This window comes from Centropristis striata, chromosome 1 (assembly GCF_030273125.1).
Source record: "Centropristis striata isolate RG_2023a ecotype Rhode Island chromosome 1, C.striata_1.0, whole genome shotgun sequence".
Taxonomy (NCBI): Eukaryota; Metazoa; Chordata; class Actinopteri; order Perciformes; family Serranidae; genus Centropristis; species Centropristis striata.
The window spans coordinates 32908786-32927698 of record NC_081517.1 but is presented as its reverse complement, the minus strand read 5'-3'; the positions used below and the strand labels follow the sequence as shown (position 1 = coordinate 32927698).

General features: G+C 39.6%; 1 protein-coding gene across 1 annotated transcript; it reads left to right on the top strand.

Moving 5' to 3' along the window:
- Positions 1-5341: 5341 nt before the first annotated feature.
- Positions 5342-18093, top strand: septin3 (septin 3). The gene is made up of 10 exons (XM_059339057.1): positions 5342-5485; positions 6622-7032; positions 7238-7366; positions 11414-11495; positions 11726-11863; positions 12507-12624; positions 13890-13985; positions 14199-14295; positions 14969-15020; positions 15254-18093. The coding sequence occupies exons 2-10, from the start codon at positions 6624-6626 to the stop codon at positions 15381-15383; spliced, it is 1251 nt and encodes a 416-aa protein (XP_059195040.1). The 5' UTR covers positions 5342-5485; positions 6622-6623; the 3' UTR covers positions 15384-18093.
- Positions 18094-18913: the final 820 nt, after the last annotated feature.

Here is an 18913-nt window from a genome sequence, read left to right as displayed (position 1 = left end):
AAACAGAGACCAGCGGAGTGGGAGTGAAACAGAGCGACTTCAGTGTCGAGGAATGGAGAGAATGGCACTTCTGTGCCCACCACTTCCTACTGCTGAGATCCCCGTCTGCACTCTGTGACTTATTTACTCTCTCAGAGTGTCAACAACAGAGACGTTGCTGCAGACAGCAGGTTAGTGTCTGTTTTACTCAAGTGTGACACATTAATTTAAAAAGTTGCTTTGTTCATTGTAAAAATGTGTTATGTAGTGGAAATTACAGCTGTAATGCATAGCAGTCACATGGTTTCAGATTGCAGTGTTTGATAGTGAACGCATACTTTAATTTAAGTGATATACTTTAAATACTTTCAGGTATTTAATAGTATTTCCATTTAATGCTTTCTCGACTGCTACTCTGCTACATTTCCAAGGGAACTTTTGTTCTTTTTACACTCATTTACAGCTATCGTTGCTTGTCAGTTTGCAGAGTTAAATTTATATAGAGAACATGTGATGAATTTATAGATTATGATGCACTGTTATGGTTTGCTCTGCCCAACAGTCTATATAGTCTTTAGCAATCTTACAAATGTTATATGGTAATATAACTCTGATAGGTGCAAGATGTAATTTTATAAGTGTGATTTCACAGGGTTTTTGGCCTGAATTTCACTTTTTTTTAAAAAGAATTATAGATTAGGTCACATCTCAAACCATATTTAAATTTGAAATGCAATTTTTAATTTTGTCTTATAAAGGGCTCTGCAGCTTTATTTTAAAATGTGCTATACAAAGTTTACTAATATCATTAGGATTATCTTCATTATTGTTTTGTTGTGTAAAAGATAGCATATTCATTCTGTAAGTTCAGTGCATTTTGCAGAAATTTCTGTACTTCTGAACTTCTATACTAAGATTTTGAATGCAGCTCTTTTAAATCCGAAAAAAAGGATCTGAATACTTCCTCCATATCTGTCTGATTGTGAAATGTGGAAAGTGTCTAGAGATATAAATGTTGGGAATATATCTAACAAAGCAGATTTTCCATCATTTCTACACTTTGATCAACTGCATTTCTTTTCTTTCTTTTTCCTTCAACAGAATGAGTTTTGACCGTCTGACACCTTTGATTCCTCAAGTGTCTGCATCTTCTAGACAAACAAACGAACATCCGTCAGTCGGTCTGTCTCCTCCTCTGTCCCTCTCTTCTCCTGTCATCAAAAAGAAAGCCATTAAAATCCCGTCATTTGATGAGAAGGGACTTGTCTCTGAAAAACATAACACAAAACAAAACACATACAGGTAAAGTATACTGTAGCTTTTATTCTATTCTCAGTTGTATGTAGCCTCATGTGATAAAAAATGTGCTTAAATTGTAGTTTGCACTGTTTTCTCTCTTGTGGCTGCAGATCTTTTGTCCCAATTTTTTCCTCCAAGACATCCAGTCAGCCCTCTTGGAGTAAATGTCCGCAGAGAAACTATGTAGAAAGAGCCTCAACCCTCCCAAGGACCAAGCCCAAAACATTCAGTTCTCAAACTCTCTCTGCAAAGCCCAGCATCTCCATTTTTCCTGCTCCAGAGCCAAATTCCTCTCCCACTCTGAAACCAAAGCCAAGTGATTCTCTTCATCTCCCCGCCTCACAGTTCAGTGATCCCTCTCCATTACTGCACCAGCCTCCGAAGCCAAGTGTATCTCCAACTCTGACTGTACCAACACCCAGACTGAGTCCATCTCCCACCTCCCTCTGCCAGGGGAGTTCGGATGGCCGAGAAGGCAAGCAACCTTCTCCTGTCGCTAGAGAAAGACGCGCCAGATCCATTACAATATCGAATATTACAGTTGAGCCTGAGTCCATCAAGCAGAGGTCTTCAAATGAGGCAAAGCATGAGGTTCTGGACCAAGAAGCTTTACTGGACTTTACTCATCCAGCATCAAGGAGAGCCTGTCCCATGTCTCGACACCTGACTGAGTCCCAGAGACAAGCAACCACGTCTCAAAACTCCTGCTTTTTACAAGGCAAAGTGAAGAAAGAAAATATTGCAAAAGATAAACCAAGGCCTCCGCCTCGGAATATAGACATAACTTCAATCCCTAAACCAAAGCCAAACATCAAACAGCAACAGGGATTTCTGCCAACTGGAGCGACAGGTACACAAACGTCTCTGTCAGAGTCTGAAGGGATTAAGTTTGCTAATGTTGTTCAGCCGGAGTCTCAGTCAGCGTTTGATGTACTGGCGACTCAGTCGGGCCTGAGTATTCACAGGAAGCGTATCGACTGCCCTCAGAGGAGGAATTACACCTCCAATGACCAATCATATGAAGGAATTTATTCTGAGAGAAGTGCAGCTTCACCAACAACAGTTAAAAAGTCATTTCCCACAGAGTCTCTCTTGAATCCGTCACCCAGTATCGAGAGCAGAAGAAGACGATTTGACTACAAAAATGACACAAATGATGCAATATTTCTATCCAATCTTAGGAGACCGACAACTGCAGGAAACTCATATAAACTCTCACAACAAACCAGTGCATCTCCTCAAAAACACAGATTCTGGTCGAAGCCTCTGGTCCCAGAAAATCAGTCTGACTGTGTCTCAAAGGATTACCAGTCAAGAGACATTGATCGTGAAAGTGAGTCTCTGCCGTGTACGCACAGATTAAATCGATTTAAGACATGTCTGGTGGCCCCTCAGACACAGGAGGCCTACCGACCTGCTTCTGTTGAGGGTGCAACATCAAAAACAACCCTTTCAAAACCTGATTTTACTCCACACAGACATCAGTTCAACAACAATCAAAATGAAACCTACAAAGAGGTGAACTTCAGTGACACAGCACTGAATCAAAGAGATATTTTTACACCATTTGACCATCATGGGGCGCCCGGAGAGCTACCAGAATATCCCTCAGAGAAATACTGCCCATTCAACACAAACAGCTTTGGCTTCAGTTCAAAGGGGGTCTTTGACCTGCTGTCACAGCCACCGCACAGAGAGTACCAGAGACCAGACGAGGCAACAACAACAGCTTCACCTCCACTACACCGAGCCAATTACTCTCCAGCTGACAGAACATTTATCATGGAGGAGCCAGAGGACCCTTATTACGTCACCATGTATTACCCAGGTTCAGTGTATGTGGGTGAGTAGATATCCAAACCACTTGTAAGACTTTAAATGAACAGAGTGACCAAATCTCTCAAAGCACACACGACAGGGACTCATTTATCTCTATGTTTAGAGTTCAATAATTTTCTATCCAAGTGGGTGGGAAGTCAGGCGAGGGGGTGGTCAAAGGGATTTAAGATGTCGCTCCTTATCAGCAGAGTAACAGACATGCTGAAGAGAGACACGACGGCATTGGTTAGAAGTGACTGGTCCAAGAGGACGTGCCAATACAGACCTCCACAGAGACGAACAAACACAACATGCAGAAAGGAAAGCAAAATAAGGACAGCAGGATAACTCGGGGATAAAGTGTGAGTAGTGTGTAGCAGTTAAGGTTCCCTTCCTGAAAATTATGCTTAATTACTGCTGGTTAAAGTTAAACTATATCCCTGTAAATCCTGTAGTACTGCCATAGGCAAGATGTTTTAAAAAACAACACTAAGTTTGCACTCTATTGAGTACACCTGCACAATCTAATAATATCTAATGAACTCTTCTGCCATGAAGTCGACTTTTTTGATGCCTCTGATGCTCCATTTACTCAGGTTAAGTACCATGTTAAGATACTTGTACTTCTTTATACCTTCTATTTACTGCTACATCAACTCTATTTACTGCTACATGTACAAGAAATATTTTATTTTTTACACATTTTTTACAGTAATAATTTCTACTCCCTACACAGTAATATTTTACATGCAAAATACTATACAACCTTATAGATATGATGTATTTTTATATATAAAGCAGTTCAAATTAGGTCCACATAAGTCAGCTAATAGTGTATGAAAGGCACCATCCATAATCCATAAGCAGTGATGAAAGAAGTACTGAGATATTTTAGTTTATATTTTATAAGTAAAAGTAGCAATACCACAGTGTAGAAATACTCTGCAGTAAAAGTCAAAGTAATGTAACCAAAATTAACCCTAATACGAAATTAACCAAAATTTTAAGTACTTATTACACAGAGTGATCCATTTCAGAGTATATATACAGTCATGGAAATATTAGACCATTGTTTTCTTCAATTTCTTGTTCATTTTAATGGTACAACTAAAGGTACATTTGTTTGGACAAATATAATAATAACAACAAAAATAGCTCATAATAGTTATAATAGTAATTTAAGAGCTGATTTTCCATAGTTTTCTTGATAATAACCAAAATCATTATTTACAGGCATTAAATGAACAAGAAAGCAAGGGGAAAACAAGGGTGGTCTAATAATTTTTTCCATGACTGTACACATTTGTACATTTCACATTTTAGTCAGTTGCTTAAGCTATAATAATATCATCATTTAATAGTTTAATTATGCAAAGTAAATAGTAATAACAGCTGTTGTATAAATGTAGTGAGTAAAAACTACAATGTAGTAGCGAAGGTGTATAGCAGGATAAAATAGAAATATTAAAGTAAAGTACAAATACTGCAAATTTGTACTTTAGTGGGTAGAGTACTTTTATTTTGCATAGTTAAAGTACATTCTGCTGATAATACTGCACTTTTACTGTTTAATTAATTAATTTAAATTATGAATTCAGAACTTGCACTTGTAATAATAGTGTATTGTTATTATATTCTACAAGTAAAGCAAGTGAATACTTGTAGTGTAAATTTACTACCTCTCTGAGTGAGAAAAGTCGAAGTTCCTTTTAGTTTTCTTTATTATCAAACATCAGAATACACTGCCTAGGTACAGCGGAGGAGAACTTTGTCAATGTAAGATCATTTAATTTGAATACATACTGTGCATGAGCACGTTTTCCTGGGAACGAGCACGCTACTAAGTCTACTTTTTAACCTTAAAAGGATACAACCTATACTTGTTTATCTTCAAATTCCAACGCCTCTACTGTCTGACAACTCCCAGATCTTTACAGTTCATTATTCTGGTTTGAACCAGTTGTTACAGTTCTGTTCTGAAGAAAAGGTCAGACTGTGGCTTCTCCAGTAAAGCAGAACACTTATATTAAAAGTAACATATATACTACATACTTTTATTCATATTTTTACCTTATAATTTTGTCAAATTGTAATGCAATCCCTAAAATAGTCTTCATCACTGACAGCAGACACTGTTCCTAAAAAAAAAAGTCCCTTTGAGACAAAGTTATACTGCGCATGCGTGCTGCATCTCCCCACTCCCTCTCCTCTTGTCGCCTTGGTAACTAGAAAGGGGGGCTGAGGGCCAGGGGTACCAGATTGATCACACGACCGCTCCTCCTCTGTTATCTCTGTTTGGATATACGTCGTGTGTTCTTGGACCCACAGCGACTATTTATCTCTGAGTGAACTAAAAGCAGATTTGCGACAGTCAACTGAACGGGAATCGGTGAGTGTGACTTCACATCCCCGCCGCGGAGGAGAAGCTAGCGGCTCGGTGTTAGCACCCGTTAGCCGTTAACGTTATTATCCAGCATGACTGGAGAGAAACAATGGAGGTGGGACGGCTGAGATGGAGCTCACCTCTCCTGTTGTGTTAAAACAGTAAAGCCGTGTGGTTAGTTTAAAGGTGGAGCCATACTGTGTGGCTCTAATTTGCGCATCCACCCAGAATAAAAGTAAAGGTTTTCAGTTAGGAAACAGGTCGGAGCTTTCATGTCGTTAGCTATTGTATGATTCAGTCTCCCAGTGCGGTTTGGCTGCAGCATGTAGCTCACAATGAACGCTGAAATCATTCTATAAATGAGGTTTATCTGTGATTTAATATGTGCAGGCAGAGAGAGGGGGCAGAGCGGCATGAGTCGAAGTGACAGCCACTGCCTCAGTGACCTGTATCATCTGTAGCTACCGTTGTGGATGCACTGACTGCTTTAAGCATGGCAGCACTGGCTTAAAGCATGACAGCAGGCTGATCCATGTGTACAGCCTGCAGGGATGAGGTGATCAACCTCATGCCTGTTACTCTTACCATCTGCCTGCACTGTTTGCTTCACTAAAGATCAGTTAATAAAACATAGGGTTCATTTGCAAATAACAGCTCTCTGTTTTCATTTGTTTACCTAAATCATATTGTTTTGTGTGTGCAGAAAATAATTTAAATCATTTGCTGTGCGTCTATATATGCCGTGTTTGGAAAGAGAACATGGCATTAAATGCCACACAAAAATCCTTACATGCTTACACATGACATGCAAAATGTCCTTAAGAGTGGCGTATTATTTATGAGCTTTCCCATGAGATAACATTACTCTTTTCACAAACAATATCCCTGTTACTCTGAAGACAGATATCTTAAAACCCAAACTCTATGCATGGCTACATGAAAAAATGTCAGGACTTTGGGTAAACTAGAACCCTTTAAGAATATTCTAACAACCCATTTCTCCTATGTAGAAAATGGGTGGTTAGAGTATTCTTGCAAAGGGATGAGAGGCCTCACTTGCTCTACTGGCCTACTTCCTAACGTGGCAGTGTTTTCTGTTGATAAAAAATGTATTTTTAACCTCCTCTTCTTCTCTTCTGTAGACATGTCAGACGTAGTTCCTCCAGAAGTGAGACCCAAACCAGTCGTCCCCGCCAAGCCCCCTAATGTGGGGGCTCCCTCCCCCTCCAGCCACTTCCCACCCCAGGGCCCGGGCATCGGAGGAGGAGGCAGCATTTCAGCTCCTCCTCCAAGTGCAATTCCAGTCCCCATCGGGAGTCACGGCCCAAGCCACGTTGGCAGCCATGCTGTGGGCCATAGTGTGGGTCATGGCCACGCTGCGAGCCATGTTGGAGGTCACACTGCGGCACACAATGGAGGTCTTGGTCATGGAGGCTCCCACAGCTCTGGCGGTGGATCCACTTTGCTGGGGTACATTGGTATTGACACTATCATTGAGCAGATGAGGAAGAAGACCATGAAGACGGGCTTTGACTTTAACATCATGGTTGTAGGTAAGTCACAGAATTAGGTCAAAAATAAATATCAGTGTAATGCTGTGAGGGGAATAGTTTTACAGACTTCAAATATTATGAATGTATTTTAATCCTTTTTCTTTTAAATGTGTTCTTCCTTCATAAGTGGACACTATCTGTCTTTTCCTCTAATTTTACCTCCTTTTTGGCCTTGTTCATGATGATTTTTCTTCCTCCCTCTCAGGTCACAGTGGTCTCGGCAAGTCAACTCTTGTGAACACCCTATTCAAGTCCCAGGTGAGCAGGAAGAGTGCAGGGTGGGCCCGTGATGAGAAGATCCCCAAAACTGTAGATATCAAAGCAGTGTCTCATGGTGAGTAAAGGGAGAGAGCTTCTGTTCTTTCTTTAGAGCCAATCATTTATAGCAGCATTTAATTTGACGAACAAAATTAACAATCTTTGTCCCACATAGTCTACTTATAGTCCATCAGTGCACCCTGGTAGCTGCCAAGAGAGCTTGCCACTTGTTATAGTTGAGCTGCAAATGCATGCCTGTGTCTTCTGCAGGTACTTAGTGAGAGGCTTTGATAGTTTGTTTAATGTGACTATCCATTGGTTCCCTCAGAATTAATGAGAATGACTTTTCCTTTTGGATACATTGCTGTAATTATACTATATATCATAAAATAACCTGCCTGACTCATAATTGTATAAAACAAGTGGACTTAGCCACCATGAAGGCACCCATTGGTTTGTGGACTACTATTTTGAATCTTCAAGTTTGGCATTTTGGCCCTCACCATTGTGTTTTTTGGAACCAAACGTGACCATATTTGGACAAGAGGGTGGGGCTTGGTAGGGGCATTGTGGATCTGGTTTATAAGCCTGACGGAGCTAGGCACCGTTACTGTTAACATAGCAAACTCTAAGTTTCCAGCTAATGCTAGTATGACTTAGCTAGCTAGGTTAGCAAGTTGCATCTGTAATTTGCATTAACTGATTTTAATTGAGATAATATGGTTAAATGTACTTACCTGAAGAAATAAACAGCCAACTCCTTACAGTGTCTTTTAGTACAACTAAACACTAACCATTTTTAGGTGACCAAAATGCAACAATTGACTTTTGTGAACTGAAAACACTCAAAATTCTAAGAGAAAAAAGTGGACAACACCCATAAGCAAATTCTCTCTAGGTCGTCCTCAGACGAGCCTTCAATCTTTGCTTCCAGTCATCCCGATTCTCCATACATCTGGCCAGTTCGTCGGTACTTTGTGCTCCTGCATCGTCCTTGAGTACGTCCACATATGTTGGTGTGGGACGTCCCACAGACCGGCGCCCGTCCGTTGGTTCCCACAGCACAAGTTTGCTGGCCGACAGTTCTTGGTGCCTTTGGCAGTGTCCTGCTAGTTTAATTCTCCTAGCTGTTATTTTCTGGCTCAACCTTGGAATGCCCTCATATAGAGTCTTGTTGGTAACATGTGTACCCTTACTGATGTTTAATATTGCACGCAGCATTCTGGTGTAGCACCCGTCTAGAGACTTCTGCAAGGTTGGCTTCAGGGTCCAGCATTCACTGCCATATAGGAGAACAGACTCCACACTATGATGAAGAGGAAGGGGGCTAGGGTGCCACCCTGCATTATGCCGGCACGGATATCAAACTCCTCGCTGTTGCCATCCGGGGTCACCACCTTGGCCCTTGTTCCTGTGTACATGGTCTCTATCGCCCGGAGGAGGTTAGGAGGGACACCGTAGGCCTTAAGGATCTTTACCATTGTGCCTCTGTGGATCGAGTCAAATGCCTTTTTGAAGTTGAATTCACAGCTATCTAAATGTGCATGGTGCCATTGATACGAATTGCTACGCCTCTATCCTGATTGACCGGTGTCTGCGGTAGGTACTTGTCAATCACAAGGTAAACTAATTAGGAAAATGTGCACTGAGATAATGAATCAAGTGAAAAGTAATTTTCTCATAGACTTTTACACAATTGGACTTGTTGCAACCAGTGCAGTCTCCCCCTGCTGGCAATGAGAAAAAATGCAGGTCATTTTCTCATTGACTGGATCTGACTTGGGTCTTGGGTTTTATCCGTCTGTCTGCAAAATATCAAATAGATAAATGGATTAGACTGAAATTTGTTGGACAGATTTCTGACAGATGACAGATCGTTATTCAAGATCAGCTGACTAGATTTCTGTTATAATCTGGGTCTGGGACTCTGTTATTAACTCAATTTTTCTGCCATATTATTCTTGTTGCAAAGAAGGGTTTACTTAAAGGTGGTCAGTCATTTCAGGTAACCCAATCAAAAAGGGCAAGGCAAGTAACATGATTAAAACACTGACTACATCATGACAGATGGTTTTTAGTCATCAGCAAGCACAGATTGTTCCCGGGCCTCCAGATTTCTGCTGGACCGCTGAAAGCTCATACTCAAATTAATCAATCCTTGCAGTAATGTGCGTAACTGTGAGGATTTTTTATGTGTCACACACTGAGGACAGACTTGTTGAGCTTCAGCCCAGATAATATTTGTTCACACACAGACTGTGTGTGCACCAGAACTTATTTTAATTTTCATTTGACTTTTGTTTGAAAGACTTATCTTTTTAAATGGCCTCTTTTATCTCACACAGCATTACAACAATGGAAACAGTTGATGCTGAATAAAAGATGGGGGGTGAATTTTAAAAAATCAGGAGCTCTTTAATTCGCCAGTCTAGAGACTACAAATTAATGTCATGGACTTCCACTAATAGTGGACAATCAGGTCAGTAGTTTTTCCTTTATCCTGATAACAAACAAACAAACAAACAAACAAACAACCCAGCTGAACTGAAAATGTAATCACCCTGGTGGAGGTAATAATAGGATATCTCAAATGAGACACGCATGCTTTACAGCTGACAAAAGAGATGGTTTAGGCTTTCCTACGCTGTCTAGCCTAATTCAAGTTAGACAGTTGCAATAAAGGCAAAAAAATTTGAGCTCATTTGAAGCTGAAAAAGTTTGCAAAAATAATACCAGACAGTCTCTGAACTGAGAGCTGTGTTTCCATGGTAACACTGAATGACCCCTGCCGGCAACTGACATAAAGAGGTAAATATGGCTCAATTTGTGGTTTGTTAACAATGTCTCAGAGCGAGGAATCGGACTTTTCTCACTTATCGCTGAGTTTCTCTCATCAAACAACCATGTTATTTCTTGCACAAAACACATACAAAGCAAACCGAAGATAACAGCAAGAGTCAGCCATGACTTTTGGTTTGAAAAGAGTCCTTATTAGCGAGAATACAGAGCAGGTTGCTCCTATGTAGAGTCACTGTGCATAGTACTTGAAAATATCCAAGATCTGTGCCCCTCCCCCAGTGTTAGTATCAGATCTGTCTGTGGCAGTCAGCTCTGCATGCTGCTTATAAAATCGGTCAGGGAGTCTTCAGTATGTAGCATTCAGTACTGTGCTCATTAAGGCATCTGGGACTGGAGAAGTGACTGAACTCGTCTACATCACTGATGATTTAACAGCACCAGGGAAACAGTGGGGATATGTGAAACCGTTGGACAGAGCTCACTGTTTGGTTGCTACAGTTTTACACGATCTTGCACACATAGCCTGCGGTTGACTGTGACCTGACATCATTATGCTCTTGCCAGAGAGAGACATTGCCAGAGAGACACAGCAGACGTGTTAAAAATATCTCAATCCGATCTGTACGAGCCACATACACAAAGTCCCTTGTACTGCATGTTTCATCATTTTAGCTGGTGGGCGTGTTCACTAGAGTTTGAGCAGTAATGGTGGTCCAATTGTTCACCTTTATTGGTATTGACAGAGAGCGTGAGCCTGTGAATTGATATTTTCTGTTTTAATTTATTATTCAGCAACTGGTACCAATTGTATTTTTGCCATAGACTGTATAAATTATGGCTGCAGTCTCTGTGACATCACTCGTAGGTTTCTGAAGAGTCATTGTGAAGCTCATGGCTTTGGTCATCGCCATCTTGGCAGTGTCTGACTTGGTCACCTGTGGTGGTACTCAAATGCCACTTACTAATGCTTAACTTTAAGCCTTTATATAATATTAGCTGGTGACTCGCTTTTGCTAACAGCGTCAAGTGGCTGTTCGAACAACTGCAGTTTTTGGCACTTTGGCATTGTTATCTTGAAATGGAACAGATTTACTTTAAGTAGGTGTTTTCTCTCAATCATTTACAGGTTGTTTGCTGTTTTTCTATCTTGAATATTGTTTTTCTGTCTATCCAAACACAAACATTTGTTTAATTTGCTAACCATTCATATAGCGGATATGCATCAAAAACAGTCCAATTGCATAAAATGTATGTTTTTTTTTCTACATACAAATCAACAGCTGTGGTTTATGTTGTGTGTTTGTGCATGTGTGTGTTTTTACAGTGCTTGAGGAGGGTGGTGTCAAGATGAAGCTGACAGTTGTCGACACTCCAGGCTTTGGAGACCAAATCAATAACGACAACTGGTGGGTTTTCCAACTCCTGCATTATTGAAGCTTAATAAATGTCATCATAACTGCCTCATCTTACCAAGAACAACTTTTCACTTGTCACCTCATAAAGCTAAACAATCCATTTAGTTCCCTGAACTATATTGAAAATGGTTCTACTCAAGTAAAGTCTTCTTTTTCTCATTCTCTTTCCTTGCTCAAGTACTCTTATTCTCTCAAGCTGACCTTCTCTGTCGTATCCACAGCTGGGAGCCCATTTCCAAGTACATCAATGAGCAGTATGAGAAGTTCCTAAAGGAGGAGGTCAACATCACCAGAAAGAAGCGTATCCCTGACACCAGGGTGCATTGCTGTCTATATTTTATCACCCCAACTGGACACTCGTGAGTTAAACTTATCAGCACTAGAGATTAGTAAAGTAATCATTCAAACCATCTTTAAGCATCTCATCTAGAAAGTGTTGTTAGTAATCTGTCTGCACAGAGAGCACGGTGTTCATATCTCATTACCTGAAAACATTTCATTTCAGATTAACAAAGCCTTAAATCAAGAGAGCTACTTTATATTACAGACAACACTCTCTCCTCTGAACACCTCACAATTAGCTCCCGCTGACAACTGTGAAATGGCTCTTTAATGGATAAACGGATACAGTCTTTTGTGTATTACAGCCAGTGTATCCCATCCTTCTTATTTGGGCTAATTGAGACCGACAGGATGTTTTGTGTGCAAGCAAACAAGAGCTGGGACACAACAAAAGGTCCAATGATAAGCCCACTTTTCAAATAGCGTCCACACTGTATGTCTTCTGTAATTGCTACAAGGTTAGGGAAAAGTAATGACACTTATGAAACATGGCAAAAAAAATCCCTGTGTCGCTTCTGCTATTTCTTATCCTCATCATGTTTTCACTGTCACATACAAGCCCTCTGGGGGAGAAACACAACTCCTAAACGTTACCTACCTACTTACTCACTTTCTTTGTCTGTCTGTCTGTCTGTCTCTCTGTCTCTTTGGCCGTCCCAGTCTTCGGCCAATTGATGTCGAGTTCATGAAACGCTTGAGTCACTCGGTCAACATTATTCCTGTTATAGCAAAGGCAGACACGATGACCCTTGAGGAGAGACAGGAGTTCAAACAGCGGGTAAGTTACTCCAATGAGCATCCCACTAAAGCTCGACTTCTTCTTAACATATATAAAAGCCAGGCCTAAAGTATATATCATTTGATATTAACTTATTTCCAATTTGATGGTATCCAGGTATCAAGAAATGTTACAACGATATGTTTGCGGTGTTTCCAGCAGCCATTCAATTATGGAAATTAATATTTGATTGTAAAGAAATAGAAAGCAGCACTACCGCAGCTGTCTGCCTCGTGTGTTCTTGCACGGGTACTGAATGCACTGCATGATGGAGGCTGCACAAGATCACTTTCATTGAATTAAATTTAAATGTTATATTCACCAAGTTGAATGAGGAATAATTTAACAACAATCCTAAGGATGGCTGAGAACTCCGCAGTCATCTGTTTGGAGCGCGGCCCATAGAACACTGAACTAGGAGCGCCCCCTCATGGACAAAATACAACTCTATCACATTACATAAAAAATAATCACATGCATTATAAAGTACCGCTGCACAGCTTGCTTGAGAGTGGTACTATAAAGTGCAACTGCACCGCCAATGATACAAGTCTAAGCCTAACTCCACTTAATGCTAAACTTGCTTAGAAATGCTACAAGTGAACAGGGGCTCAGAGGGAGGGGCTGAGGAGGGGGCGGAGTAAGTGGCTTTGATGTGTGAGGTGTCAACATTTTGACCTTTTTGTAACTTTTATGGCACTGATAAGTTCTAGCTAGTCGACTGATGTCAGCATTGACATTGTAAGGTTCAGGCCTGATCTAAGATGATAGATCCAAAGTAAGTGACTAGCTGGTTAACACAATGCCACATTTTAGCAGAGCCAGTTATTTCCCTCAGCAGTTGGTGGAGACCAAAAACAGAGCTAAAAGGATAGTAAACATTATATATATATCTAGTTACCAGAATCACAAATAACAAGTTAATGCTAATGTTGTTTTTTCAGTCTGCTGGATGTGTTAATGAGCAGTTGTTTTCAACTTTGGTGTATGAACTTTTAATAAGGTGATAAGTTGTAAATGTTGTGCTCTCAGCATGCTTTGCTGCCCCCAAGTGGCCAAAAAATTATAATGCTGGGTTAAGGACCCAAAATGTTTCACATATGAGTGAATGTTAAAAACAATAAATAGAATAATAATAAAAATTGACTTATCAGATTGTTAATAAATACTCTCTCTAGAGTTTCAGGTACATGTGTGATGCGAAGACAACACTACAAGATGTGTCACAGATGTTCGTTGTCTCCTGCCTTTGTTTTGTGATGTAGGTGAGGAAGGAGCTGGAAATGGGCGGGATTGAGTTTTACCCACAGAAAGAGTTTGATGAGGACATGGAGGACAAGAGCGACAATGACAAGATCAGAGTAAGTGGTTTTGTTCTTTCTTTCACACACATTTGTCCGATGAGTCTTCCCCATCGTTCTTTTGCACCAAGTTTGACTCACTCTCTCTCTCTCTCATACACTGCCTCCTCCAGACAGAATGTCAGGGCACTGGGGCATGTTTTGTATTTGTTTCATCTCATAAACCTTGTGCAGCTCTCTTCGGTACACTGAACTGTGTTGAAATGTCCACAGGAGGCGATGCCTTTTGCTGTGGTGGGCAGTGACAAAGAATATCAAGTGAATGGCAAACGAGTTCTGGGGAGGAAGACAGCGTGGGGCATTGTAGAAGGTGAGTGATATTGTCTTTTGTGAAGGTACTATGTGAAGCAATTTACATGCATTAATAGCTTTGTACTGTGTGAACGGATGCAGCATAACTTTACTTTAACTTTCTGCCTTTAACAGCCTGTGGCCTGATTTCTATGTAAAGGACTCGGCCACATTTTTCCGGGAAAATCCAAAGGATCTGACATTTATGTGCATTTACTGAGTGCCTTGCCTCTTGTCAGCTCCCCTTCAGCGCCATCAGATCAGTATGCTTCACTTGCGTCGTTGCTCGTTAAAATTATCGCCAGAGACCGTTCTGAAAGGAGACGGCGCACTTAGAGCCATTTCCCGTATCTGCGTCACATGGTATTTGCCACTGCTCCGCTCCTTTATGAGACCAGCAGTAGGTCCTGAGTTTACTCTAATGGGAGAAGTGACCGTGGGCACAGATTATAAATGATTCTTTCGCTCCAGAGTCACCGAAGTAAATATTGAACCCCTTTTTCACAAGCCACATCTTCTGAACATTCCGATTGAGTTTCCCGCCACCAATGTTATTAACAACAAGAGTTTTCCAACAATTTCAGAAAGTACCTTCATAAATAATATTTAAAGCCATAATATACAAAACACTATTGATGATGGTGCAGGTTAGGACAAGACATGACATTTGATTCTGTTTTTTTCCCTTGTAGTTGAAAATCCCAACCATTGTGAGTTTGCTCAGCTGAGAGATTTCCTGATCAGGTAAAGTAGTCATTAAATATATATATTTTTTTAATTATTAAAATACCAACACAATGCAATGGGTTATACTCACCATAGTGTTTTAACAATATGAATTATGAGGAGAAAATAGTAGGAATTCAGCTAATGATTATTTTCATTGTGTAACACTGTCAATGATGATTATTTTCTTGATTTATCGAAAAATCCTTCTGCATTTTAAATGTGTCTGTTCCTGTACCTCTGTTTCCCAGGTCTCACCTTCAGGATTTGAAGGAGGTCACTCACAACATTCACTATGAAACATATCGTGCCAAGAGACTGAACGAGAACGGAGGTCTCCACCCCATATCCTCCAATGACACCCAGGAAAGCAACCTGTAGTTCGTTCAGGCAGAGTGAGAATAGAAACAGTGCAATGAAGCTGATTGATGAATCTACAGAATATTATAATCATTCTCACCGCGGCATTGCTGCATGCTTCGAAACATTTTAATCTGTAAAAATCTGTGTCATTGAAACATGTCATTCATCGTCTTCTACACTTCCCCAAAAACACATATCAAACCCATCTGATTTCATTTCGTCGTAAAGTCGTTTTATGAATATTGGGATGGAATGGAAGTCCCAAACAGATAACTTAGTGCCATTATAAAATAAACAATTTATCAACTGCCAATGCCTTGCCATTTATCATTAAACGGGTATTGTAAGATTAGAAAGTGCCACATTATTATGCCTAAGAGACCATTTTAAAAAAGTTTTGCAGTTGTGTAGCAACTGGTGTCTGAATTCAGACAAATTATTTCATTTGCAAAACATTAAAGTTAGTTCCTGTGCAGAAGTTATGCATGAGACAACTCTGCAGTCGACTCTGTATAATTTGCTTTTAAAAAAAATTCTCATCAGCAACTTTTTGCAGAATCCCAGTGGCTTTACTGCTAGGAGGGCTTAACAAGCAGCACAAGCTGTGCTGCCTTCTTTTAAACCCATTTTCAGGAAGAAAACAAATTTCTCTATTTTTCCCTCTCCCTGCTTATGTTTCATTTTCCATTTTAAATAGTTTGAGTGCACAGACCTGCGTACTAAAATGAAAGAACATCACTCACATATGAAATGTAATTCTGTGGGCGCCAGTGTGTGTATAATTAAAGAGCCCACAAGGTGCATGACTGTGCATACTGCAGATTCTGTGACTCCATGATTCACCATAACAAAGCACACAGACTGAACACTCGGCATGCTTTGTTACACCACAGTGAATATAGAGAACGGATGTGGTCCAGTGCATTGGTGCTTGTGCTCACTTGCATTAGCTGCATATGCTCATACAATGACAGCAGAGAGTAACTATAAACTAGATCAGTGGTTTAATTAAATGTTGCATTTTTCTTTCTAGGATTCAGATTGACTTTGCGACATATTTTGACAGCACCCAATATTGATTCTAATATTAAAGCCTGCATGTAATTTAACCTGCATTACTTAATAGAAAAAGAAGGAGTAGCATGGCTAATAATGTAATTTTAAAAAATCACATTTTATACACCAGCTGACTCAACTGGAGTAGTTAATTAGTTAATTAGTAGTTAAGTGTAAAACCACTGTCCGTTTCGTAAGGCTCAGTAGATTTCATGCATTTTTCTCCTCACTGTGCCCACTGGCCATTCATAAACAGAATATTTTCCAACCCAAAACAAATCTGACCAATATTGTAATCAGTATACCTGATAAACTGCTATATATAAAGCTTCTATATCACATTATAGCATTAAAAAAGTATTATTGGAACAAAATGTGTCAAACAAGATATTTTAATGTTATTATGACATACAAACTTATCACATCAGAAAGAAAGTTACATGTTATAACATGATAACTTATTTTTATAGCATAATGTTTTGTTGGACAAGATAAATAGTAAATTATTGAAGAAAAGTTTCTTGTTATAATGTGATACGTTTGTATGTCCTGCAAACATGAAAATATTACATGGAAAACATTCACTTTATAATGGGAAACTGATAAATTTTTCTTTTTCTGGCGTGGCAGCAATGAGCTTCTGTAATTCGATGAACAGAAAATTTAAAAATATTGCTTGTTGGATATTTTTCATTGTGTGAACATAAGAGAACTCTGGTGTGGTGAGTATTTGTTGCCATTTTAAAATGTAATTCCTATTGTTCACCACTTAGTGGCGGCACTCTCCCATGTATAAGCAGCGACTTTGTAGAACAAAAAATAGCCACTGCTTTGTGTCCTCAGACATTCCGACTACTCAGATTTTTAGGTAATTTTTTTACACAGTCCAATGTTATAACCTGATGAAGTTTACAGAGTTTGGACCCTCCATTCCAGATCAGGATTACAAAAAGGTTTAGTAAACCTCAGGTTTACTTTAATTATATTGGCCCGACGGAATGCACTCAAAGTGTTGGTGTTATTATTCCAAATCAATTTGATTAATCAAGTTGTAAACATGTTTACCAATTTTTCTTAGGAACACAACATTTTATACAGTTCTGCCATGCAGTGTCTGCAGTAGAGCACAGATATGCCAAAACTACAAGTAATTCAATCTTTCAATATCGATCAATCTTTTTTGTTTTAAGTTTAATCATTTTATACAATTAAATGCATCATGTGCGATTTTGATATGAATTGTGATGTCTGCAACAAATTGATAATAGCTGTCTGTGATTTTAGTGCAGTCAAAGGTTTCAAACAGAAATTTGAAACAGTGTTTATGTGTGCATGCATGTATCCATATTGGTTACAGCTCAGTTATCAGTTCACACATCAACTTACAGTATGAACTATTTCTGAATGTGCGGTGTGTACATTAAATTGCTATTTCATGAAGTAAAAACACTTCTGTCTTAACATGTATAACTAAACTGACAACCCACTGTCCAAATATCACTCATCCCATTGAACTAGTAGAGCTTCACAGTGTACATTTATTTAATAACCACTTTTCTCAAAGTTGCTGTGACACATTGAGATAATTTTCAGTGTTATATTGAGTTATTTATACATTAATGTCTTATTATTGTAATTTATTATTTATTTAATAAAAGCACATTCCCATGTTTTTTTGGAAAGATTTGTTTTCATTAATGTCTCAAGAATGAATACATGATTTATACTTATTTGAATATGATGGGCCATCACACATAAGTTGTACATTATCCAGTGCCGGAGGGAGCAATGCACCACCTCATGTATTGTCTCTCATGCTGTGAAGTGGAAAAACAAAAGCAGAAGGCTAAATTAGTGTAGAGACAGTGGTTGAAGAGACTTGGTCAACATCAGTTGTCTATTCTTCAGCAAGAACTGGCGCTGAGAGTTTATCTGTCAGGTTTCATATCTGTTAACAGTAGTATGCTACCTAATGTTAGCCTTAAGGACTACAATGCTTAACGTTTGACAACGGCTGGCTTGTCTCTCTCATTGGCCATTGCTGTCAAACCCCAAAACTACTGAAATGAAATGGTAAATGGATGGTTAATGGACCTGCACTTATGTAGCGCTTTTCTAGTCGCTTTGTGACCACTCAAAGCGCTTTACACTACAGACTGCGCTCATTCACCCATTCACACACACATTCATACTGGTGGTTGAGGCTACCCTAAACGGTGCTACCTGCCATCACTGGGAATTCATTCACACACCGATGAACACAGCATCCAGATTATCATCCAGATCTTAACTCCCAAATATCAAACATGTTTGAAATTATCAGGGCAGTCCTGATGTATCTGCTGACAGTTTGGGAGGTTTAAAACTGGATCTGTAAACCCCTCATATTACCAGATAACCTGGTATCAGTAACAAAGGTCCCAGACTAAATTGTTCCACCGATTGTCAAGAGGGATAAATCTGGGTTAAACTGGCCCTAAACTCTTGTAGTG

What these genes read in the sequence shown, in the direction of transcription:
- septin3 (XM_059339057.1), top strand. Translation starts at nt 6,624, where the DNA reads ATGTCAGACGTAGTTCCTCCAGAAGTGAGACCCAAACCAGTCGTCCCC. An exon ending in TATCAAAGCAGTGTCTCATG is followed by an intron (nt 7,367 to 11,413) that starts GTGAGTAAAGGG and finishes GTGTTTTTACAG; the next exon opens with TGCTTGAGGAGGGTGGTGTC. An exon ending in CAAATCAATAACGACAACTG is followed by an intron (nt 11,496 to 11,725) that starts GTGGGTTTTCCA and finishes TCGTATCCACAG; the next exon opens with CTGGGAGCCCATTTCCAAGT.